Source organism: Hemiscyllium ocellatum, chromosome 21 (assembly GCF_020745735.1).
Source record: "Hemiscyllium ocellatum isolate sHemOce1 chromosome 21, sHemOce1.pat.X.cur, whole genome shotgun sequence".
NCBI classification, from domain to species: Eukaryota; Metazoa; Chordata; class Chondrichthyes; order Orectolobiformes; family Hemiscylliidae; genus Hemiscyllium; species Hemiscyllium ocellatum.
In genome coordinates, this window is record NC_083421.1 from 26,498,204 (window position 1) to 26,523,380 (window position 25,177).

Sequence of the window (25,177 nt, forward strand, 5' to 3'; positions counted from 1 at the left end):
CCGACTATGTAACGTAACATGAATCTTGACCAGGATCTTGGGGGAGGTTGGGATAACGGCCCACAGATGAGTCTGATGTTAACCCCACCTCATCTTGATTCCCATATTTTGTGTGTGTGTGTGTATGTGTGTGTGTGTGTGTGTGTGAGAGAGAGAGAGACATCTCTGTTCTGACCTCTCCTGATGCAGATCACAACCCTGGAGAAGATGATGGCAGACGGAGACACTGGAGGAAGCAAAAATGCCTGCTTTGCACTAAGTTGCCTGGCAACGGACAAAGATGGCCACGCTCATATCCTGAAGAACCCCATCTTCCCAGAAATACTCAACACCTTGTGCACACTATTGGAATCCAAAGAGCAGGAGTCAGCTTGGTTTGCTGCCATGTTCGTAAGCCTAAAGGAAGTTTACAGCTTGTGGGCTGACAGTTCACTGGATGATGGTCATGTAATAAATATACTTTTTTGCTAAGAAGAATGATGAGCAATTCTGTGTTGCTTCAACATAAGGTGCTTCAGTTTTGCATACATGAATTCAGTGGTTTATTGGTGGGTTGACATACGCCAATACATCTTAATTCACTGCAAATGCAATGAAGCCCGTTAAAAAATTGTTCGAGTAGCCAATATATTTTGAACTTTTTAAAATTCTATTCAAATTTGTTTTGATGTTTGATTTTCAGTGCAACTCTATTTAGAATCCCAAATTCAGGAATCATTGGGACGAGTAAGAACAGATAGTTCTTCTATAATGCGATGGTTGTGTTCTTGTGCAACCCTGTGTTACAGAAAAACCGCACTTTAGAAACAGCGCTTAAAGTGTCGGTGATGTAATCGCATTACTGCCAACATTCATTTTAAAAGTTCGTGTTTTAGAAAGTGTCCCCAGTTCGTCAATCATGTTATAGTGAATTTGGGCTAACAAAATGTGTGTTATAGCAGAATGACCTGAACTCTTATTTGTCATTATCAATGGCTATCTCTCACAGGGAAGGGTGATTATTTTTAGGGTTAGACTCCATGGGACTGAAAATGAGACTGATTCAGTATCTATATATGTCTAATAAAATATTGAGATCTTTCCTCCAGACTCCATCTTTTGCTGGTTTGGTCCAGAATTCTGGTCTTCCATGAGTTGATGTCAACATTGCAATTCTTCATGTTGGCTTTCAGTGTATCCTTGATGCACTTCTTCTGTCCTCCTCTGGTGGGTCTCCTCTGACTGGACTCAGAGAAGGTGCTCTGCTTTCAGAGTATGGTACTTAATGAATGAGCTGTATAATCAAACTAACAACGCAGTTACACTTGTCCAACAGGGCTGGAATAAAGAGGAAGTCCTGAGTGACCTCCAGCATTTTCACAATCCTCGAGGAAGGTGTGGGTCCTGTGACTAGCATTACAGCAGGAAATGCCTGCTCCCTGCTTAAGGAAAGATCATTACATAATCCCTTCTGAACTGACTCCTTACTGCACTGAACACCTATAAACTCAACTGAAGTCAAATAAATGCTGGAGATCACAGTGGGTCAGGCAGCATCAGTGAAGAGAGCACAAGCTATCGTTTCAAGTCTAGATGACTCTTCATCAGAACTCCCCAATCCCGAAGTGGGTTTAAATTATCATGATACACAGCCGACATTTTATTTACAACTTAAGCTAATTGTACAGTGAAGAAGACACCCCTTTGGCCCATTGAATCTATACTGTCAAAGCCACATTAAATCTACTCTAGTCCCACTTTACAGCATTAAGATTCATGATTCTGATGCATTCCTGATGTTAAGCCTATTTTTTTTAGAGTAGATTACTTACAATGTGGAAACAGGCCCTTCGGCCCAACAAGTCCACACCGACCCTCCGAAGCGCAACCCACCCAGACCCATTCCCCTACATTTACCCCTTCACCTAACACTACGGGCAATTTAGCATGGCCAATTCACCCAATCTGCACACTTTTTTTGGATTGTGGGAGGAAACTGGAGCACCCGGAGGAAACCCACGCAGACACGGGGAGAATGTGCACACTCCACACAGTCAGTCGCCTGAGGCGGGAATTGAACCCGGGTCTCTGGCACTGTGAGGCAGCAGTGCTAACCGCTGTGCCACCGTGCCACCCAAAATCTGAACAGGTGTAGTAGTGTGACGTTTAACTATAATGGGACATTAGCGAAAAAACTGGCAGAGAAAAGGGAGCGTTGTCATCGCTCCATTCCCCAGCCATGCCTTCACATAGACCATTATCACTGTTAATTCGCCAGGTGTGCTAATCTTCACTAACATTGCTGAAGACAACCTGTGGGTGGCACGATGACACAGTGGTTAGCACTGCTGCCTCACAGTGCTAGAGACCCGGGTTCAATTCCCGCCTCGGGCAACTGTCTGTGTGGAGTTTGCATGTTCTCCCCGTGTCTGCGTGGGTTTTTTCTGGGTGCTCCGGTTTCCTCCCTCAATCCAAAAATGTGCAGGTTAGGTGAATTGGCCATGCCAACTTGCCCGTAGTGTTAGGTGTAGGGGAATGGGTCTGGGTGGGTTGCGTGTCGGTGTGGACTTGTTGGGCCGAAGAGCCTGTTTCCATACTGTAAGTGATCTAATCTAAGTACAAGGGCCACGCATTTGAGCCAAATGATATTGCTGACCCACTGTCCTAGCTTGTAAAGGAAGCAAGCAAATATTTCTCAAAGCACCAATAGCAGTGACTATTTGATGAGGAATGTCATTTTAATATTGTTTTGTACTTTGCAGGACACTGAAAGTATTAGGCAGCCATCCAAAGGGAGTTGTGAAACTGAGAGAGCATCCCAAGATATCAGCACTGTTAAAGGTAAGTAATGGTCAGCATACCAAAAGAGAAAATGCTGGAAAATCTCAGCAGGTCTGGCAGCATCTGTAAGGAGAGAAAAGAACTGACGTTTCGAGTCTAACTGACCGTTTGTCAAAGCTAAAAAAAATGGAGAAATAGGGAGGTATTTATACTGGTCAGCATAGCCTGGCAACATAGAAGCACAAAACATCACAGAAATGTAATTGTGAGGCTGAGCAGGAGCAATTCAGCAACTTATTTCAAGTGAAACCGTCACATAATTTAGGAATTCTGATGTACGGTCTCAGTGAGTTACACAGACATGTAAAGTTCAGGTTTCAGTCTCCAGTTTGTGCTGAATGAACAGATTACAGCTCACGCCGTGTTCAATGTGTGACAGTTGGCTCCATAGCTCCTGTATTGGCGAACAGCTAATCCACTACAGTCCCCTCACACAATTACTCTCTGTCCGGGGATTCCTGTTGAAAAGGGACTGATGAGGATGTAGGATAACTGTGATATCTGGCTTCACTCCATCATCCTCCTGTGTGCGGTGGTCAGAAAATTTGCTCCTTTCACTTGTACTTAAATGCCACTTTGTGTGAATGACCAGAAAGGATCCAGTTCTTGTGGAACTATATCCCAGTTAGGAATCAATGTGGAAAGGGAGAAAGCTGGGAAAGAAAACAAAATTAAAAATTTTTGAGACTCAATTATAGGGTTGTAACAAAATATAAGAGCAACAAATCTGAGTTTGTCCCTATCTTGTGATGTAATTACAACCTACATGCTGTGGTCTTGCTGGTGATGGATAACTGGTTCACTGCTTCTGTAGATTTACTGGAAAGGGATTACATACTGGTGGGGATGAACCTCCTCTTCCCTCTCCACCATTTCAACGCTCCTTAAACCCATTCTTTTATTAGGCTTTTATTCATTTGTCCTAAAGCCTTTGCAGTACAGTATCGCTGTCATGTTGCTTCTGTGAAGTATTTTGCTGTACTATAGATGTTAATTTAATTTATTCTTTCATGGGACATGAATGTCACAGGTTAGACCAACATTCATTGCCCTTCTTTAACTGCCCAGCAGAGAATTGGAGTCAACTGTGTTGATGTAGGTCTGGAGTCACACATAAGCTGTGAAGGATGGTAGATTTCACCACCCCTTCCTCCGCCCCAGCCAACCCCAGTGGACATAAAATGGATTTTTACCAACAATGATCACTGTTAGATTAGACTTTTAACTCCAGATTTTATTTTTTGAAAAATCCAAAGTTCACCATGTGCCATGGTCAGATTCAAACCCATTTTCCCCAGAGGATTGGACTGGAGTTCTGGAGCATTATTCCAACAATATTACCACTACCTCATTTATTTTCCTGAATGTTAATGCTGGACAAATGCAGTTGTTAGTTTTGTGATGAATCTGTGCTCTGTCAATCATGATGTCGTTCTCCGAAACTGGATTCTTAAATTCAAAGGAAATGGTCCTCAGACCCTTGTCTCACACATTGCAGCTTCTGTCTGAGGATCCCTCTGCTTTAATATGCCAATTGATAGTTAGCTGAAAATTACTTCAGTGGTCTTAAAAGGTGCAAAGTATTTCCACTCCATTTTACCTTATCACATTTTGTAATTACTTGGTTTCAAAATTATTTTCCAGCTTTCAACACGGCAAAGCAGAGGACAGATCTTTCATTGTTCTCTCCAATCTGGCTGTTGATGAAATGTAAAGTGTGAATGTTATTTGAATAAAGAGATTAGACGTAATGTTTTAACTCAAATTTGGTCCAGTGAGAACTCAGTTGATGAATTTTCTTGCGGGCGGTGGTTATTTGTGCAGTAACACTAAGGGGAGCACTTCCTGCTCAAGCACAAGTTGAAGTTCCTCAGATGCTGCCAGAACTGCTGTGCTTTTCCAGCACCACTCTAATCTAGACTCTGGTTTCCAGCATCTGCAGTCTTTGTTTCTACCAAGTTGAAGTGTCAGGGCTGGATTTTCATGGAATGGGGCGGACTTAATTACGCCCCAGTACCAATTTTTAGAATTCCTGATCAACCACCTACCACAGCCAACCCGAGTAATTTTCACCAGCAAGGGATAAGGGTGTGAATGGTGATCCTGTCCAATCTGACCTCTTCCATTTCAGAAGAAGGCATCACGAATGATAACATCCCTGCTGTGCAGAAAGAGGCTATTTGGCCCATTGGTTCTGCACTGACTCTCCGAAAAGCATTCCATGCACACCTACTGCCTTACCCTATCCAAGTGACTCTGCATTTCCCATGGCTAATCCACCTAGCCTACACATCCCTGGATACTATGGGGCAACTTAACATGATCAATCCACCCATCCTCCGCGATCCACCTAACTGTTGGTTTGTGGGAGGAAACCAGAGCCTCCGCACAGACATGGGGAGAGCGTGAAAACTCCACACAGATTGTCATCCGTGGGTGAAATCAAACCAGTGTCCCCGGCATTGTGAGGCAGCAGTGTTGACCAACGTGCCATCCCATTGTCACACATTATGTACCTCAGACATGGGCTTTGAGTGAAAACATTGGTGCTGAGCATCTGATGGCCAGGATGTGAAACTACTTGCTTTCCTATTCTATGGTTGAAATGTCCATTATTTTATTCTATAAGAGATGGTCATCTTAAGGAGCGGATGTGCAGAGGGATTGGGACGGATTAGTTGTTCCAGCCCCCTTTTTGCATTCCTGCTCCTTCTTCCTTTTCCAGAACGGTTGCAGAGAGGTTCCTTCTTTCATCCAAGCGGAAACTGGTCCCTTTTATCGGGAAAATGCCCCGACAGTGGAACATGATCGGGGAACCAGTCTGTCATAGCTTCACCCAGTGTAACCAATACCCTCCTGCTATGATCCTCTGGCAGAATTTTGCCCTTACTCCTTGGGCTCAAACTGTGCAACCATGACCTTACGTTAAAAAGTCACAGAGAGTTGGAAGTTATGTATCCTCGAACACTGACTTGCATGCTGTTCTATCTGGACAGAGTGTGGCCTGCTCTCCCACCGCTGGCAAGGAGCTACTGGAGGAAGTGGACTTCACCCTGAGGAAGTTGCAGCCTCTTTCCAAGCCTTCTCCTCCCCGTGTCGACATGATTAATATCAATTCAATTGAAATCACTTGGAGTCGCCTTATACTGGACAGTGGGCTGGAGGTGACATACAGGTAAGCACATAGTTCTCGATCCATGACAGAAATCACCCTAAACTAGTTCAGACATAGTGCTGAATGGAGCCCCTGTGTGATGGAAGGAGCAATGCTCAGTGTGACTTTTATATTTGTACATCCTGCTAACATCTTACTCCTGTCTGTTGAGGTTCCAACTTAACAGTAATGAACTTAACTTTTATTCCAAACGAAGAATAAAAACTACAATCTGGGTGTAGCTGAGATATTTGAGATTGGGACTCTCCTTGCATTTCAACTTGAGTTTTTCTAAATTTGTTGTGTGAGCTATGTACAACCTGAGAACTCATTGACAGCAGCGATTCTGTGTTCAGTAGAAAAATACTTTCATTTTGCCAGCACCCAACAAATAAACCTTCCAAATTGTTCTCACTTTCATTCTTTGCAAAGGTCTTGAAATCAGTGACCAGTCCAGTTGAGTATGACTCTGCTTTTATTGTTCAGCCACCTTTAGGAGAAAGAACTGCATTTAAAAAGCACCTTTCACAATTTTTCCTTATTCTCTTTTCACCAGTGAGCTGGCATTTATTGCCTGTCCCTAGTTGCCCCTCAAAACGTGGTGATGAGCTGTCTTGAACCACTACAGTTCATCTGCTGTAGGTCGCCCCACAATGTGCCTTAGGGAGGGAATTCCAGGATTTTGACCCAGCAACAGTGAAGGAACAGTGATATATTTCTAAGTCACAGAGAGTGGCTTGGAGAGGAATGTGCAGGTTCTGGTGTTCCTGTGTATCTGCTGCCCTTCTCATTTGAGATAGAAGTGTTTCTGGTTTGGAAAGTGCAGTCTAAAGATCTTTGGCAAATTTCTGCAGTGCATTGTGTAGGTAGTGCATGCTGCTATGACTGAGTGTTAGTGGTAGAGGGGAATGGATGTTTGTGGATGTGTTGCCAATCAAATGGACTGCTTTATCCTGGATGGTGTCAACCTTCTTGACTGTTGGAGCTGCAACAATCCAAGGGAGAATTCCATCACACTCCTGACTTCTGCCAGACTTTGGGGAGTTTAGGAGTTAAGTCACTCGCTGTAGTATTCCTAGCCTCTGACCTGCTGTGTTTATGTGGTGAGTCCAGTTGAGGTTTTGGTCAATGTTAACCCCTAGGACGTTGATATTGGGGGATTCAGTGATGGTTAGATTATCTCTTATTGGCGAGGGTGATTGCCTGGCATTTGTATGGCACTAATGTCATTTACCAATTATCAGTCCAAGCCTTGATATTGTCCAGACTTTGTTGCATTTGAACATGAATTGCTTCAGTATCTGAGGAGTTATGAATGGTGCTGAACATTGGGCAATCATTGGTAAGCATTCCCATTTAGATTAGATTAGATTACTTACAGCGTGGAAACAGGCCCTTCGGCCCAACAAGACCACACCGACCCGCCTAGGCGCAACACACCCAGACCCATTCTCCTACATTTACCTCTGCACCTAACACTACGGCCAATTTAGCATGGCCAATTCACCTAACCTGCACATTTTTTGGATTGTGGGAGGAAACCGGAGCACCCGGAGGAAACCCATGCAGACACGGGGAGAGTGTGCAAACTCCACACAGACAGTTGCCCGAGGCGGGAATTGAACCCGGGTTTCTGACCTTAAGGAGGGAAGGTTGTGGTTGAAGCAGCTGAAAATGTTTGGGCCTGGGGCACTGCACGAGGAATTCCTTGAGAGATGTCCAGGAGCTGAGATGACTGACCTCCAACAGCCAAAACCAGTGGCTTAGTGGTGAGCACTGCTGCCTCACAGCTCCAGGGACTTGGTTCGAATCCAGTCTCTGGCAACTGTCTTTGTGGAGTTTGCACATCTCCCTTGTCTGCGTGGGTTTCCTCCAGATGCTTCAGTTTCCTCCCACAGTTCAAGGATGCACAGGTTAGGCAGATTGGCCATGCTAAATTGCCTGTTGTGTTCAGCGATGTGTTGGTAAGGTGCATTAGTCAGGGGTAAATGTTGAGTAATAGGCAATGGGTTTGAGTGAGAAACTCTTCAGAGGGTCATTGTGGACTTGTTAGGCTGAAGGTCAAGTTTCCACTGTAGGAATTCTATGATTTCCATGTGCCAGGTATCACTCCAGTCAGTGGGGAATTTGCCCCCCCCAATACCCGTTGATTCCAGTTTTGCTATGGTGCCTTGATGCAACACTCAGTTGAATGCACCTTGATATCAAGGGCTGTCACTCTCACCTCCGGAATCCAGCTCTTTTGTCCATGTCTGACCCAAGTCTAATGAGGTCAGGAGCTGAGTGACCCTGACAGAACCCAAACTGGGCGTCACTGAGCAGGTGCTGTTTGATGTCACTTCCATTATTTTACTGATCATCGACAGGTAATTGGCCAGGTTGGATTAGTCCTGCTGTTTGTGTACAGGACATACCTGGACAATTTTCCACGTTGTCAGGCAGATGCTGGCGTTGTAACCGCACTCGGGCAGATTGGCTCAGGTCAGGACAAGTTCTGCAGTCCAACTACTCTGTACTGTTCTGGATGTAGGTTTGCTTGTTGAGCTGGAAGGTTTGCTTTCAGATGTTTTGTCACTGCACCAGGTAATATCTTCCATGAGTCTCTGGATGAAGCTCACTGAAGATGTTACCTAGTAAGGTGAAGAAACGTCTGAAAATGAACCTTTCAGCTCAGCAAGCAAACCTACATCCAGATTCTCAACCTGAGCTACAAATCTTCTCAAAACTCACTTGATCTGAATGAAGGATTTATTTATTTATTTATTTATCATCACTTGCATTTTGAAGTGAATAATAGAGTAAAAAGCTTCAACAGTCACCACAATCTAGCACCACTTTGAACAGTTTAAGAAGAAAAGGATAAAACGATATAACTGGCAGATTGCAGCCAATCGGGGATAGTAGTGGGAAGTTGTGCATGGAGTCCGAGGAAATAGGGAAAGTGCAAAATGAATATTTTTCGTCGGTATTCACACTGGAAAAAGACAATATTGTCGAAGAGAATAGTCAGGTACAGGCTACGAGACTAGATGGGATTGAGGTTCACAAGGTGGAGGTGTTAGCAATTCTGGAAAGTGTGAAAATAGATAAGTCCTCTGGGCTGGTGGGATTTGTCGGAGGCTTCTCTGGAAGCCAGGGAGGAAATTGTAGAGCCTTTGGCTTTGATCTTTAAGTCATCGTTGTCGACAGGAATAGTGCCAGAAGACTGGAGGATAGCAAATGTGCTTCCCTTGTTCAAGAAGGAGAAAGTGAGGTCTGCAGATGCTGGAGATCAGAGCTGAAAATGTGTTGCTGGAAAAGCGCAGCAGGTCAGGCAGCATCCCAGGAACAGGAGATTCGACGTTTCGGGCATAAGCCCTTCTTCAGGAATATTTCTTAAGAAGGGCTTATGCCCGAAATGTCGAATCTCCTGTTCCTTGGATGCTGCCTGACCTGCTGCACTTTTCCAGCAAGACATTTTCAGCCCTTGTTCAAGAAGGGGAGTAGAGACAACCCAGGTATTTATAGACCAGTGAGCCTTACTTCGGTTGTGGGTAAAGTGTTGGAAAAGGTCATCAGAGATAAGATTTATAATCATCTAGAGAGGAATAAGTTGATTAGGAATAGTTAACATGGTTTTGTGAAGGGTAGGTCATGCCTCACGAACCTTATTGAGATGGTGACCAAACCAGGTGGATGAGGGTAAAACAGTTGATGTGGTGTAAATGGATTTCAGTAAGGTGCTTGATAAGTTTTCCCATGGTAGGCTGTTGTACAAAATACGGAGGTATGGGATTGAGGGTGATTTTGTGTTTTGGATCAGAAATTGTGTAGCTGAACAAAGACAGAGGGTGGTAGTTGATGGGAAATGTTCATCCTGGAGTTCAGTTACTTGTGCTATACTGCAGGGATACGTTTTGGGTCCACTGCTGTTTGTCATTTTTATAAATGACCTTGATGTGGGCGTAGAAGGATGGGTTAGCAAATTTGCGGATGACACTAAGGTTGGTGGAGTTGTGGACAGTGCTGAAGAATATTGCAGGTTACAGAGGGACATAGACAAGCTGCAGAGCTGGGCTGAGAGGTGGCAAATGAAGTTTAATGTGGAAAAGAATGAGGCGATTCACTTTGGAAGGAGCAACAGGAATGTGGAATACTGGGCCAATAGTAAGATTCTTGGTAGTGTAGATGAGCAGAGAAATCGATGTGTTCATGTACATAGATCCCTGAAAATTGACACTTAGGTTGATAGGATTGTTAAGAAGGCATATGGTGTGTTAGCTCTTATTGGTAGAGGGATTGAGTTTCAGAACCATGAGGTCATATTGGAGCTGTACAAAATTCAGGTGTGGCTGCACTTGGAGTATTGCGTAGAGTTCTAGTCAATGCATTACCGGAAGAATGTGGAAGCTTTGGAAAGGGTTCAGAGGAGATTTATGGAATGTTACCTGGTGTAGAGGGAAGATCTTATAAGGAAAGGCTGAGGGACTTGAGGCTGTTTTCGTTAGAGAGAAGAAGGTTGAGAGGTGACTTAATTGAGACATATAAGATATTCAGAGGGTTAGGTAGGGTGGACAGTGAGAGCCTTTTTCCTCGGATGGTGTTGGCTGGCATGAGGGGATATAGCTTTAAATTGAGGAGTGATAGATACAGGACAGATGTCAGAAGTACTTTCTTTACTCAGAGTAGTAGGGGCAAGGAATGCACTGCCTGCAACAGTGGTAGACTCACCAACTTTAAAGGCATTTAAATGGTTATTGGATAGACATATGGATGAAAATGGAATAGTGTAGATTAGATGGGCTTTAGATTGGTTCCACAGGTCAGCACAGAATCAAAGGCTGAAGGGCCTGTCCTGCACTGCAATGTTCTATGCTCTGTGAAAGAGAGTTCTGAGTTCTGAGCCAAATCACCAATGACACCTGTGGCATCACCCCTCCTCCACCGCCTTACTGCCGCCCGTACTGGATTCACCAATGTCTGAGTCGCCACTCTTCAAGCGCTATCTCGTAGTTTCTGGCCACAGCCTCACTGCCACAGCGGCTGATGCCATATCCCATACTGAACCCACACTCGTCCCTCAACCAGGAATCCCTGGCTCCAATGCCAGCACACTCTCACCAAGCGTCCTGCTCTGCAACCCCCCCCCACCGCCCCCCAAAGGTGTCACCTTACAGGCTTCACCATCTTGAAAAGTCTGCTGCCCGTCGTCTCCTCTGATTGCTAAAGGAGTTTTGCCGCCAGCCCCGAAAGCTGGGAGGTCATTCCTGCTGTCACTGCCACCACTGCCTCCAGTCACCGTGAGGAGCTGGCTCTGCTGCTGCCTCCGACCACCAAGAGGAGCTGCCATTCCACGTAGAGTTCTCTCTAACTGCCATGACCATTTCGCTGACTGACCCACTGCAAAAGGTTGCAAATAAAAGGAAAATGAAAAAAAAAATTAGAGCAGAAATAAAAAGGGAAGGAAAGAAGAAAGAAAACATGTGGGAGCAGATGAGCCCTGGGCAAGATCCTGCACGCAGCCCTGCTACTCTGCCACCATCTTGAATCTCATGAGATCTCATAGAAGTAAGGTCTCCCGAGTGAATCGAATTGGCTGAAGGCTGGTGTCTCTGATGCTAGGGACCTTTGGAGGAGGCCGAGATGGATCATGCATTTGGCACTTCTGGCTGAAGATTGCTGCGAAAGATTCAGCCTTCTCTTTGGTGCTGTTGTGCTGGACCTTCCATCACTGAGGACGGGGATATTTGTAGAACCTCCTCCTCCAGTGAGTTGTTTAATTTTTCATCGCCATTCATGATTGGATGCAGAAGAACCGCAGAGCTTGGATTTAAACTGTTGGTTTGTGGGATAATTTAGCTTTGTTTATCACTTGCTGCTTGTGTTGTTTGACACGAGTAGTCCTTTTTGGTAACTTCATCAGGTTGGCACCTCATTTGTAGATGTGCCTGGTGCTGCTCCTGGCATGCCCATCCTGCACTCCATTGAACCATGGTTGATCTGCTGTCTCATGGTAATGGTAGAATGACGAATATGCTGAGTCAGCAGGTTGCAATTGTGCTGGACCACCCTCAGCGCCTCACCTATGCACTGCCTTGAGTTGCTTGATCTGTTCACCATCTATCCCATTTAGGACAGTGAAAGTGCCACACAACACAATGGATGGTATTCTCAATGTAAAGGTGGGATTTGTCTCCACAAGGACTGTGTGGTGGTCTCTCTCACCAATACTGTTATGGACCAAAATTCCAAAACCTTCCAAAATGCTTCACAACCAATGGGAGACTTTTGAGTGCAGGCACTACTTCAATGCAGGGATGTGGAATTAAATGTTGTGAGGTGATTCACTGATCTGAATAGTAGTAGGAAATTCAGCAAGATTTACATTTTAAAGCAGTAGAGTCATAGAGATGTACAGCACGGAAACAGACCCTTTGGTCCAATGTGTCCATGCTGACCAGATATCTTAACCAAATCTAGTCACATTGGCCAGCATTTGGCCCATATCCCTCTAAACTCTTCCTATTCATATACCCATCCAAATGCCTTTTAAATGTTGTGATTGTAACAGCCTCCTCCACTTCCTCGGCAGTTCGTCCCATACACACACCACCCTCTGCATGAAAAAGTTGCCCTTAGGACTGTTTTTAAATCTTCCCCCCCTCACCGTAAACCTATGCCCTCTAGTTCTGGACTCCTCCACTCCAGAGAAAAGGCCTTATCTATTTACCCTATCCATGCCTCTCATGATTTTTAAAAACCTCTAAAAGGTCACCCCTCAGCCTCCGACACTCGTGGGAAAACAGTCCCAGCCTATTCAGCCTTTCCCTGTAGCTCAAATCCTCCAACCCTGGCAACATCCTTGTAAATCCTTTCTGAACCCTTTCAAGTTTCACAATATCCTTCTGATAGGAAGGAGACCAGAATTGCACGCAATATTCTAAATGTGGTCGAACCAATACTTAAAACCAGCTAAGCAGAAGACAAGCATGGCAGGTTGACAAGGTTTGGCAGGCAGTTACTGAGTACATTATCAAGGAAGCTGAAAGCCCTTTTATCCTGATGTACTGGTTGGCAGGTTTTTAGTAACAATAACTGTCATCATGGAGATTGGCAGCCGTATTTCAGAAATCCTTTTCCCAGGCTTAAATTCATTTAACGCTGAAGAGTCAGCCTTTACATGATGTTAATAGATGTGGTATCTATGGTGAGTAAATTCAGTGCACCATACATTCCTGCTTGTGTGTTGCTCATTCTAGTTTTTAAAGTACCTTTTATTATTTCACAGAGATTCTTCATTGCTAGCATCTTGCCTCCTGGGAATATTGAATAGCTGACATTAATTTAAGTGTGGTCTAACTGCATATAGCTGGGAGTCATCTTATTTTAATGAGTTTTTGACTAGGCCTTCTCTCCACACCCTAGCTACTGACCCCGTCCCGCCCTCTGACAACAGTCTGTGTGTTTAAGCCAGTCTGTTTGGAACCTTAGTTTGACCCTGAGAAGTTCTTCTGATGTTGCTGTTGTTGGGCCAACACTGTTCACAACCTATTGCCCTTCGAAAGGGGGTTGACATACTGAACTGAAATGCTGGCACGTTGTGACTCTTATTGATTTATTTATTGCCTCTCTTACCTTGTCCATCACATGTACCACAAGATTATTTTGGCCACAGCTATTATCGTTGCTCTGTAAATACTAGCGAGGGTGGCACAGTGGTTAGCACTGCTGCCTCACAGTGCCAGAGATGGGGTTCAATTCCCACCTCAGGCAACTGTCTGTGTGGAGTTTGCACATTCTCCCTGTGTTTCCTCCCACAGTCCAAAAATATGCAGGTTAGGTGAATTGGCCATGCTGAGTTGCCCGTAGTGTTAGGTGAAGGTGTAAATGGAGGGGAATGGGACTGGGTGGGTTGCTCTTTGGAGGGTCGGTGCGGACTTGTTGGGCCGAAAGGCCTGTTTCCACACTGTAAGTAATCTAATCTAAACTGGCAGTGCTAAACCATATCGTCTGAATCACGATGTTGCAGTTTAAGGCAAGTGGGCTTCTGCCATTGGATTTTAATGTAAGGATTTCTTACCTTGAGATTTGCTTAGAGGCAGAGATCCTTTTCAAGGTTAGTTTACATGTCCTTAACTATGGACATGAGATCAGGGCCATTTGTCCTCCCTACGATTCTCCTCAATCTGTTCTCTCTGCCAAAGAAATGACATAACTACTGAGCAGGTAGATAAGTAGCAATTATTCAAGCATGGTTAGAGTCAACCCTTTATTCTATGTTCTCCCCCCTTCCCCAGGTCTTCATCTCTGCACACAATCTATACACCCTCTTACAGTGACCTCGTGTAGCACCATCGTCAAATTCACCTACTTTTACTGAAAGAACTGCGGATGCTGTAAATCAGAAACAAAAACAGAAATTGCTGGAAAAGCTCAGCAGGTCTGGCAGCATCGGTGGAGAGAAACCAGCGTTAATGTTTCGAGTCCAGTGACCTTCCTTCAGAACTAATGGAGCTCAGTTCTGAAGAGAGGTCACTCACCCCGAAACATTAACGCTGATTTCTTTCCACTGATGCTGCCAGACCTCCAGCAATTTCTGTTTTTGTTTAAAATGGGAAGACATTCATGAAGAGCATAAGTGAGGTGGCCATCTGAATAATCTGTTCATGTGCTATAAAATTAAAAGTAGTTAAAAGTGTTTCAAAATGTTCCCTTGTTCAGTTAGCAATGCTCCCAACTACTATAGGTTGAATGTACACAGTTACAGAAAATCCCTTAGAGAATCAGCTCTGATGAAGGGTCACTGGACCTGAAACGTTAACTCTGATTTTCTCCACAGATGCCACCAGACCTGCTGAGCTTTTCCAGCAATTTCTGTTTTTGTCACCTATTTTCACATTTGGCACATTGTTTTGTCTCAGCTCAGCTGCTGTTGAAACCCTAATTTTGGCCTTCGTAACATGTGGGTTTAACTATGCCAACACACTCCTTGCTAGTTTCCCATATTCTACCCACCATAGACTTGAGATTGTGCAAACCTGTGCTGGTCATGTCTTAACCTGCACCAATTACCATTTACCCATCAGCTTTATGGTCATTGTCTGACAGTGGCTCTCAGTCAATCCATGCAATGATTTGAAAATTTGCACTTATGATTTCAATTCCCTCGATGGTCTTGCCTATTGCTCTGGTCTATTCCATTCTCTGAATCCTGTGCAATATTTGTACTCCTGCTATTGTGGCATCTGGGGAATGGTTTAGCTCAGTTGGCTGGATGGTTTGCGAAGCAATGTGATGTTGACAGTGTGGGTTCAATTCTTGCATCGGCTGAGGTGACCATGAAGGACTCTCCTTCTCAATCTCTCCCCTTACCTGAGATGTAGTAACCCCCAGATTAAATCACCACCAGCTCTCTAATGAGAGAGCAGCCCTATGGTATGGTGAGACTATGGCAACTTGACTTGATTCTAGCAACTTGAGCATCTCCAAATTTAATTGTTTTGTCATGTATGATCATGCCTTCAGTTGCCTAGCCCCTGAACTCTGCAATATACTTGCTATAGCTCTCAAACTTGCTTTCATTCTTTCAGACACTCATTAAAACCTAGATTTTTGACCATGCTTTTTGTTACGTGACCTAAATACTACTTACATGGCTCTTTGAATTGTGTTGGTTCTGTGAAACAACATGGGATGCTTAACTGTGTCAAAAATATTGTTATCATAGTATATGTCAGAGCTGAAAATGTGTTGCTGGAAATGCGCAGCAGGTCAGGCAGCATCCAAGGACCAGGAGAATCGACGTTTCGGGCATAAGCCCTTCTTCAGGAATTGCAGAGGAGATGACCTGGGGTGTGCAGTGAGAGAGGGACTCACTGAAATCCTTGAAGAGGGAGGAAGAGAGCTTCTTCAAGGAAGGCATCCTTGCAAGAGGATTCGCAGTAGGTTAAAATCTTCGAGGAGAAAGTGAGGACTGCAGATGCTGGAGATCAAAGCTGAAAATGTGTTGCTGGAAATGCGCAGCAGGTCAGGCAGCATCCAAGGAACAGGAGAATCGACATTTCGGGCATAAGCCCTTCTTCAGGATATGTCAGAGCAAGTATGAAGCTGTGTAGATCTATACATAAAATGGAATGTCATTGAAATCTACCCAAAGGTGTTATGTTATGATCACCTCCATGTCATTTGCTCACAAAATTATATACTGTTTAATAACTTCAGAGTCATGGAGACAGGCCCTTTGGCCCAAACTGGTCCATGCCAACCAAAATGTCCGACCACACTAAACCCGTTTCCCTGCACTTGGCCCATATCCTCCTAATCCTTTCCTTTCCATGTATTTGTCCAAATGCCTTTTAAATATTGTTAATGTACCTGCCTCAACCACTTTTGCTGGCAGCTCATTCTATATCCTTACCACCCTCTGTGTATAAGCATTGCCCCTCAGGTTCCCTTTTGTCTTTCCCCTCTGGTGCCCTCTCGTTCTTGATACCCCAACCCTGGGAACAAGACTGAGTGCATTCACCCTGTCCATGCCTCTGATGATTTTATACACCTCTATAAGGTACCCCCTCAGTCTATAACACACTAAAGAAAAAAGTCCTAGCCTGTCCAACCTCTCCCTATAAATCAGACCATTGAATCCTGGCAACCACCTTGTAAACTCTTTCCAGTTTAATAACATCCTTTCTATAACAAAGTGACCAAAACTGAACACAGTACTCCAAGTGAGGCCTCACCTTATATAACTGCAACATAACTTCCCAACTTCTGTACCCTATGCTCTGACTAGTGAAGACCAGCGTGCCAAAAGCTGCCTTTACTGCCCTGTCTACCTGTGACTCCACTTTTAAACAACTGTGAATCTGAACTCCAAGATCGCTCTGTGAAATAATGATGAATATTCACAGCTCTCTTCTCAGTTTTAGGGATATTTGTTAAATATTTGTGTGTCGGGGGAGCATGCCTGGGTGTCTATGACAATGTGTAGGTGGATTGAGCGGAAAATCTGCCTGGAAATTTGCTTTTGTCCTGAACCGAAATTGGGAAGGATTGCAGTTAAGTTGCTTGTTTTTTTAAAATGAAAACCAATGGCAATTTACAAAGTTATTTTACCTTGAAACTGAAAGCCGGATAATTAGCATCTATACTTGTTAAATTTTCAATTATAATTCAAGTGTAAATGGAGTGAAAATAAAAGTAGGCAGTATTTAGCGGGAGAAACTCCCAGCTGTTTCTCAATGTGTAGTAGAGAGGGTATCATCACTCGATTCAGTTTCTCAAAGTTGAAATTGTTGACTATACCTGCAGAGGGCTTAAAGCTGCAAGTGTTCATGTTGTGCCCCATCCAAATGCTTTACACCTTATTTGCAATCCAGTGTGTTAAGTAGGGAGATGGAACTGTAGACTGCACTCACGTCGATGTGTGATGCTGTTCTGAGTTCTGTTTTATTGTCCCTTCTGGCAGGAAATCCTTGGCAATAAAAGGCCATTTTGGTGGGTGAGGTAAAGGTGGCACACGGGAAGACAAAAGTTCGGGAACTTGGAGCACTGACAATCACAAAATTATTTACTCTAGACATGCTGAGGCCAAGCCTAAGACCCCAGTAGCTCACTACTTGAACTAAAGATCAAACTATCACTGGTGGATCTTGAGTCTTTCCTAGTTGCATGGAGGCATCAGAGAAAGCATAAAACTTTCCAAAGATACTCAGCACCATTGTCTAAATGTATAGCCACTGTTGTTAATGGGATATAAGATGTGGAGTGCATATATTCTGATATAGTCTTAGAAGGTGGATATCAAGTTAAAGTTGGTCTAAACCTGTGTGTCCTTTTGTTCTTTTTCAGTTTGTTTGATGGTGATAAACTACTCTACAAGGGCCCTGACTGCAGTTATGTTCTAGCAGAGGTCAAACTGTGCAAAGAGTATGCTTTCAGACTCCATGTCTCCACCGAGGGAGATGATGGTCTCTACAGTGATGTCACCACAGTGACCGTTGAAGAGTCAGTGCCAAGCTGCCCATTTGATTTCCGGGTGATCGGCTGCACTCCAACCCAGCTGAAGCTGGCGTGGAACCCACCCGCTGAGCCCAATGGTGTCATAAAATGTTACATGGTATATAAAGGTGATACTGTGATCGAAACAACATCGGAACGCAGCTGCATAGTCAGTGGCCTCACGCCGTCTAAATCCTACGTCTTCCACGTGTGTGCCTGCACGAGCAAAGGGAAAGGGGCCAAGTCCTGTCTCTCAGCGAGCACGGCTGATCCTGGTGACCATGCTCCCAGCAAGCTGACACTTAATGTCTTGGGAAGGAATGAGATGTTCATCACCTGGGACATGCCTGAGGTGTCCCTCGGGCGCCTCTTCAACTTTGAGCTGTGTATGAATGGAAGAGTGGTGTACCTGGGTCCAGACCGTTCCTTCACTGCAAGGCGTCTGACTGCAAACACTGAGTATACCTGTACTGTCAGTGCCATCACCAGTGAAGGGAAATGTGAGAGCAAGCCCGTCATGAAGAAGACGGCCAAGGACGAGTATGAAAATACAACCAGGTATGTTGCCATTTGTTGCACCAATCCATATTGAAATGGGTTAACTCAATAGGCAATTGGATTGTATTGGTCTTTCCTGCATTAGTTTTGTTTAAAGAGAGGAAAATCTTTGAAGGAGAATGTCTTGCTTGTATATCGGCCCCATCAGCAAATTGACACATATTTGTAACACCACCTGTTTTCCACACGACTTCACCACCTCAGCTCCATCATCCATGGTATTTCTTCTCCCTGACTGTTCCTGTGCTCTCCTGGTCAGGCTCCCAGTTTTGCCTTCAGTAAACTCATCCAGGATTCTGCTGACCATACCTTAAATCACGCCAAGTTCCTCTTCCGATCTTCCAACCCTTCCAACCTGTGGGTGACACAGTGGTTAGCACCTAGGCCAGAGACCTAGGTTCAATTCCCGCCTCAGGCAACTGTCTGTGTGGAGTTTGCACATTTCTCCCCGTGTCTGCGTGGGTTTCCTCCAGGTGCTCTGGTTTCCTCCCACAGTCCAAAGGTGTGCAGATTAGGTGAATTGGCCATGCTAAATTGCCCACAGTGTTAGTTGAAGGGGTAAATGTAGGTCTGGGTGGGTTGCTCTTCAGAGGGTCGGTATGGACTTGTTGGGCCGAAGGGCCTGTTTCCACACTGTAATCTAATCTCTCTGCTCCTTAATCTTCATTTCCTGTCAGTCAGGTAACGCTTCCGTTTTAAAGTTCACAATCTTGGTTTAAAGTTTTTCCATGGATTTACTTTTCCTGATTCTCTATAACTTCTTTCCAACCTCCTACCTGCTGAAAGATCCACTTGATTGCATATCGTCAATATTTATACTATTGGTTACAGGTCCTGGAGCCAATTAGGCCTATGCTTTGGAATGTGTTTCTTAAATTTTTCTGGCCTACTATCTCCTTATATAACTTGGTGCCAAATATTGCTTGAGAATGCTCTTGTGGATTGCCTTGGGGCATTTAATCATATGTATTCCGCAAGGTTATATCTCATGGAATCCAGGGAGAGCTAGCCATTTGGATACAAAATTGGCTTAAAGGAAGTAGACAGAGGGTGGTGGTGGAGACTGGCTTTTGGACTGGAGGCCTGTGACCAGTGGTGTACCACAAGGATCCGTGCTGGATCTACTGTTTTTTGTCAATTATATAAATGATTTAAATGTGAATATAGGAGTATAGTTAGTAAAGCTTGAGGTGTAGTGGACAGTGAAGAATGTTACCTCAATGTATAATGGGATCTTGATCAGATGGGCCAATGGGCTGAAGTGTGGCAGATGGAGTTTAATTTAGATAAACATAAGGTGCTGCATTTTTAAAAGGCAAATCAAGGCAGGACTTATACACTACATGGGAAGGTCCTGGGGAGTGTTGCTGAACAAGGAGACCTTGGAGTGCAGGTTCATAGCTCCTTGAAAGTGGACTCATAGGTAGCTAGGATAGTGAAGAAGGCATTTGGTATGCTTTCATTTATTGGCCAGTGCATTAATTATAGGAATTGGGAGGTTATATTGCAGCTGTACAGGACATTGGTTAGGCCACTTTTGGAATCCTACATTCAGTTCTGGTCCCCTGCTATAAGAAGAATGTTTTGAACCTTGAAATAATTCAGAAAAGATTTACAAGGATGTTGCCAGGGTTGGAGGATTTGAGTTATAGGGAGAGGTTGTATAGGCTGGGGTCTATTTTCCCTGAAGCATCAGAGGCTGAAGGGTGAAGTTATAGAGGTTTATAAAATCATGAGAGGCATGGGCAGGGTAAATAGACAAAGTCTTTTCCCTGGGGTTGGGAAATCCAGAACATTAATGGGGTAGGTATAAAGTGAGATGGGAAAGATATAAAAGAGACCTAAGGGGCAACATTTTCATGCAGAGGGTGGTGCATGTATGGAATGAGATGCCAGAGATGGTGGTGGAGGCTGGTACAATTACAGCATTTAAGCAGCACCCACATGGGTATATGGATAGGAAGGGTTTAGAGGGATATGGATCAAATGCTGGCAAATGGGTCAAGATTAATTTCAGATATCTGGTCAGCATGGATGAGTTGGACCGAAGGGTCTATTTCCCTGCTGTACGTCTCTATGACTCTATATTGGAGAAGCTCCATAAATGCATGATGTTGTTGTGGGGTTCCCACACGAGGAACACAGCAGTTTGTGATTAATACCATGGGGAGGTTTGCTGAGCTTTTTGCTAAGTTGACATTTGGGAGATGTGAAGCAGGGATTGTGGGAAAGTCTCAACGTGAACATGGAGATAGAGAGAAAAAAAAGCTGTGCCATTCCAATTGACAGGCGATATGCATCATTGTCAAATTAATTGCTTAGTTGGCTTAAGGAAAAGTAAATTAGAGCTTAATCAAGCAGTAGTTTCACATTTGACAACTTTCCATCAACAAGCGTTGGGAGTATTTGTTCCCTTTCCAGCAGGTTGTAATTTAAATCCCTAGTCATTATTTGCTCTTTGCTGCACAGAAACATGGGAATCATTTTGTTGCATACTTCTGGTAGCATCTCCATTGTTAAAAGTTGACCAGCATCTCAACCTCCAATGGGATGTTTTTATTTTAAGCATTTGAATTTAATCGAGTCATGCAAAGTCTTTTTTTTCTCTGGATATCAACCAGTTGTTAGGTTTTTTTTATATGAATGTTGCCAAACTTGCAGACAGATTCTGCACAAACATAGAGCTGGCCTTTATTTCAAAATGAATAGAGTCATTTTGGGTGGCTTAGTGGATAGCGCCAGGAACCCAGGTTCAATTCCACCCTGGGCAACTGTCTGTGTGGAGTTTGCAGATTCTTCCCGTGTTTGCATGGCTTTCCTCCAGGTGCTCTGATTCCTACCCACAGTCCAGAAATGTGTTGCTTAGGTGGAAAGGCCATGGTAAATTACCTCTCTCCATCTCTGGTGACCAATTCAACATGGACAACTATTTCGAACCCACTGACTCCTGCAGCTACCTGGACTACACCTCCTTCCATTTCCCCTCTGTAAAACACTATCCCTTACTCCCAAATCCTTTACAACCACCGTGTCTGCTCCCAGGAGGACCAATTCCACTCTAGGACATCCCAGATGGCCTCCTATTTCAAGGACTGCAATTTCCCCCCTCACATGATCAATGGTGCCCTCCAGCACATCTCCTCCACGTCCCACACCTCCACCCTTGAACCCCACCCCTCCAACTGCAAAAATGATATCACACCTCCCCTCCGTCCTCACCTTCTACCTCACTAATCTCCAGATGCAGTGCATTATCCTCCATCGTTTCTGCCACCTATGATCAGAGCCTACCACCAGAGACATATTTCCCTTCCCACCCCCACCTGCATTCTGCAGAGACAATTCCCTCCGTGACTCCCTTGCTAGGTCCACGCCCCCCCACCAACCCACCCTTCACACCCGGCACCCTCCCTTGCTGCTGCAAGAGTTGTAAATCCTGTTTCTAGATTAGAGTACTGCTGGAAAAGCACAGCAGTTCAGGCAGCAGCTGAGGAGCGGGAAACTCGACGTTTCGGGCAAAAGCCCTTCATCCTGTGGTGGCTCAGTGGTTAGCACTGCTGCCTCACTGCGCCAGGGACCCGGGTTCAATTCCAACCTTGGGTGACTGTCTGTGTGGAGTTTGCACATTCTCCCCGTGCCTGCTTGGCTTTCCTCCGGGTGCTCCGGTTTCCTCCCACAGTCCAAAGGTGAATTGGCCATGGTAAATTGCCGCTTGTGTTAGGTGCATTAGTCAGAGGGAAATGGGTCTGGGTGGGTTACTCTTCAGAGGGTCAGTGTGGATTGGTTGGGCTGAAGGACCTGTTTCCACACTGGAGGGAATCTATTCTACTCAAGCATGTCCTTTGCATTCTTCTCCTGGTATTTTGGAACATTCCCATACTCCCCCCTTTCTAATTTTCTTCATTTTTGAAATCTCTCAGCCCTGAACCCTCAGTTTTGTATGGCCTTTGCACAATAAGAATAAACCCACGTTTATTTACTGCAGTCTGGAAAAGAGAGACGCGTTGCTGAATCTTTTCATTTTGCACTCCTCAGGACAGATGCAAGGATGCCAAATTTCAAACCATCCGACCAATGTAGACAACAGGAGAAGTAGGTCTGAGGAACGATTGCATTGGAACTGTTGCTTGTGTCCATTGTGCAATTCTGACCTTCCCTAATTTTATTTTGATTTATTCATTTGGGCATCATTTTCTGACATTTTTCATGTGAAATGTCACAGTACAGGGAATTGGCTTCAAGACCCACTTTGAAACAAAAGGAATTGAAGTGTCTTTAGTTTTGTTGAGGGGCTGGGGAAGCTAATGGTTTTCACCTGAGAGCAGAGAAGAGATTTGATCAAGTTAAAGGAAAAACAGTTTCCAGTGATAGCCAGGAGACACAACTTTAAGATAATTGACAACAAAAGAGTGAGAAAAGAGAGGCAATTTTTAAACACTGATTTCTTGTGCACTGGAAAGCACCTGATGAAAGGAAGGAGTTTGAATTCTTTAAAAGGGAATTGGAAACATACGTGACAAAGAAAGATATGTAGGGCTTTGGGATACGAGTAGGGGAGTGGGACTAATTGATTAACTCAACCGAAGAGCCAATGCAGGTACAATGTGTTGAATGGTCTCCTTCAGTACCGTAAAGTTCCTGAGGACACAACTGGACTATGTGGTTTCGAGTTATAGAGTCGGACAGCACGGAAATATTTAATTTGAATATTACTGACACTTTGATTGTAAGAAGTGGGTACTGAGGCTAAGTATTCAGTTTAATTACTCTGTTATTGCTCTGGGTACAGGTGTCTCTACTCTCCTGCTCGGATGAACCAGCCAATTGCTTCATCTTCAATCAGAGATGTTTCGGAACTAGCTGAACGGCTCAGGAGGACCAGAACTCAACCAGGAATTTATAAGGAACAGACCCCAGGCAAAACACCGAAAACTTACCAAACCTTGAGCAAAGGGAATCGGAAAGGCATCCATAAGCAGCGTGATAGCGACGTAATGTCCAAAGCTGTTACACAACAAAAATACCGATGTTGACTCTAACATTTTCAGAAATAATTTTGTGCCACTGAACTGCTTTCTCAATCCACGGGCATTTATTTCATGTAGTTGTATTAGCAAATGTTGATATAAAGTGCAGCAGAATAAGGTGCAGAAAGGGTCTTTTTTTACTTGGTGTCCTCGATTTTTGTACAAATGCTGCTGAACAGAGGCCTTGGCTCTGTATGTAACGGTGGGCTCAGTTGTCTTAAGTAGACAATGTAGAGCACGAATGTAGAATAGTAGCTACTTAATATGACGATGGTTGCCATGAGCAGTTTTGCAGTCAATATAAATGGGATTGATGCTGCTCTTACATACATTTCCCTGTCTTAAAGGAAAGTTACAACATCTTGAGGTTAGTGTTCCAGCTTTTCAACAAGGTGCGCCCTCTATCAAGTCACTTCAACACACATCTCTCAATGAGGTATCAATATTGTCAGATTGTCTGGCACTGTGGGAAATGAAAGGAAAGATTCTCTCCATTCTCAGGAATCGAGAATCTTTCTCCATGAGCCAACCTTTCTAACGTTGGTTATGGCTAATCTTGACTTCAAAGTGGGAGGAGAAGTTGGAAAGATTATACGTGGCTGGGGTTAACCACTACATGGGGCAAAAACCAAACATTAGATTTAATTTAATGTTAGATTTAACACGTTAGCACGGCACAGTGGTTCAGTGGTTTGCACTGCTGCCTCGGGGACCCGGGTTTGATTCCCACCTTGGGCGACTGACTGTGTGGAGTTTGCACATTCTCCTCGTGTTTGCGTGGGTTTCCTCCGGGTGCTCCAGTTTCCTCCCACAATCCAAAGATGTGCAGTTAGGTGAATTGGCCATGCTAAATTGTCCATAGTGTTAGGTGCATTAAAGTCAGGGTAAATATAGGGTAGGGGAATGGATCTGGATGGGTTACTCTTCGGTGTGGACTTGTTTCCATACTGTAGGGAATCTAATCTAATCTAATAAACATGTCCCCTCAAAGAGTGTGTTGAAGGAGACACATACCAGGTACACTGACAGTTCAGTAATATTAGGAAATTTGTGCAAGTGCTTATCCCTTGTGAAATTAATTTGACCCAGATCAGATAAAATCTTCAGTCCATGTAGTTATTTTACCGTGGATTGAGAGAGGAGACACAGGCCCTCTCTCAATTAACCAATAGATAGGTACGGAGCATGTTTTCAGAAGCTCTCTTTCCAGCCAATGCAATTGCAACCAACGAATGCTTTCCTCTGAAGAGGATGTGCTTACTGATTGTAAGAGCAATAAACAATGTGGTAATATAGAGGTTTGATGGAGTAATCAACGTGATCTTAAAGGAAGGATTTGGCTATGCACTCAGAGAACTGCAAGCAAGAGGGTGCAGGCTGGATGCTATCATTGATAATCAGTGCAAATGCATCTTATTTAACATCATTCTTCCTGTAATTTTCTGAAGCCTGTAATTTTTATTTATATTTTATAAAATGACTTAATCAAAAAAAACTTTTAAATGTGTTGCGATGTTCTTTACAGTAGCAGTTCAGATGGCCATTGTTTACTGTAAACACTTTGAAATGGAGTTGGCCTGGAGTCCTTGAAGGTTGCTGTCCCAATTAGTTGCCCCGTTGGATGGTAAGTCACAGGTTC

At 44.2% G+C, this 25,177-nt stretch overlaps 1 protein-coding gene across 1 annotated transcript in view; it reads left to right on the top strand.

Moving 5' to 3' along the window:
* Positions 1–23,544, top strand: part of LOC132825643 (uncharacterized) — an 86,314-nt gene extending 62,770 nt beyond the window's left edge. The window contains exons 5-10 of the mRNA XM_060841015.1: positions 190–386; positions 2,742–2,820; positions 5,817–5,995; positions 11,183–11,308; positions 17,804–18,511; positions 23,301–23,544. Of these exons, the coding sequence (XP_060696998.1) occupies positions 190–386; positions 2,742–2,820; positions 5,817–5,995; positions 11,183–11,308; positions 17,804–18,511; positions 23,301–23,544 (1,533 nt within the window). The remainder of the gene's footprint in view (positions 1–189; positions 387–2,741; positions 2,821–5,816; positions 5,996–11,182; positions 11,309–17,803; positions 18,512–23,300) is intronic.
* Positions 23,545–25,177: the final 1,633 nt, after the last annotated feature.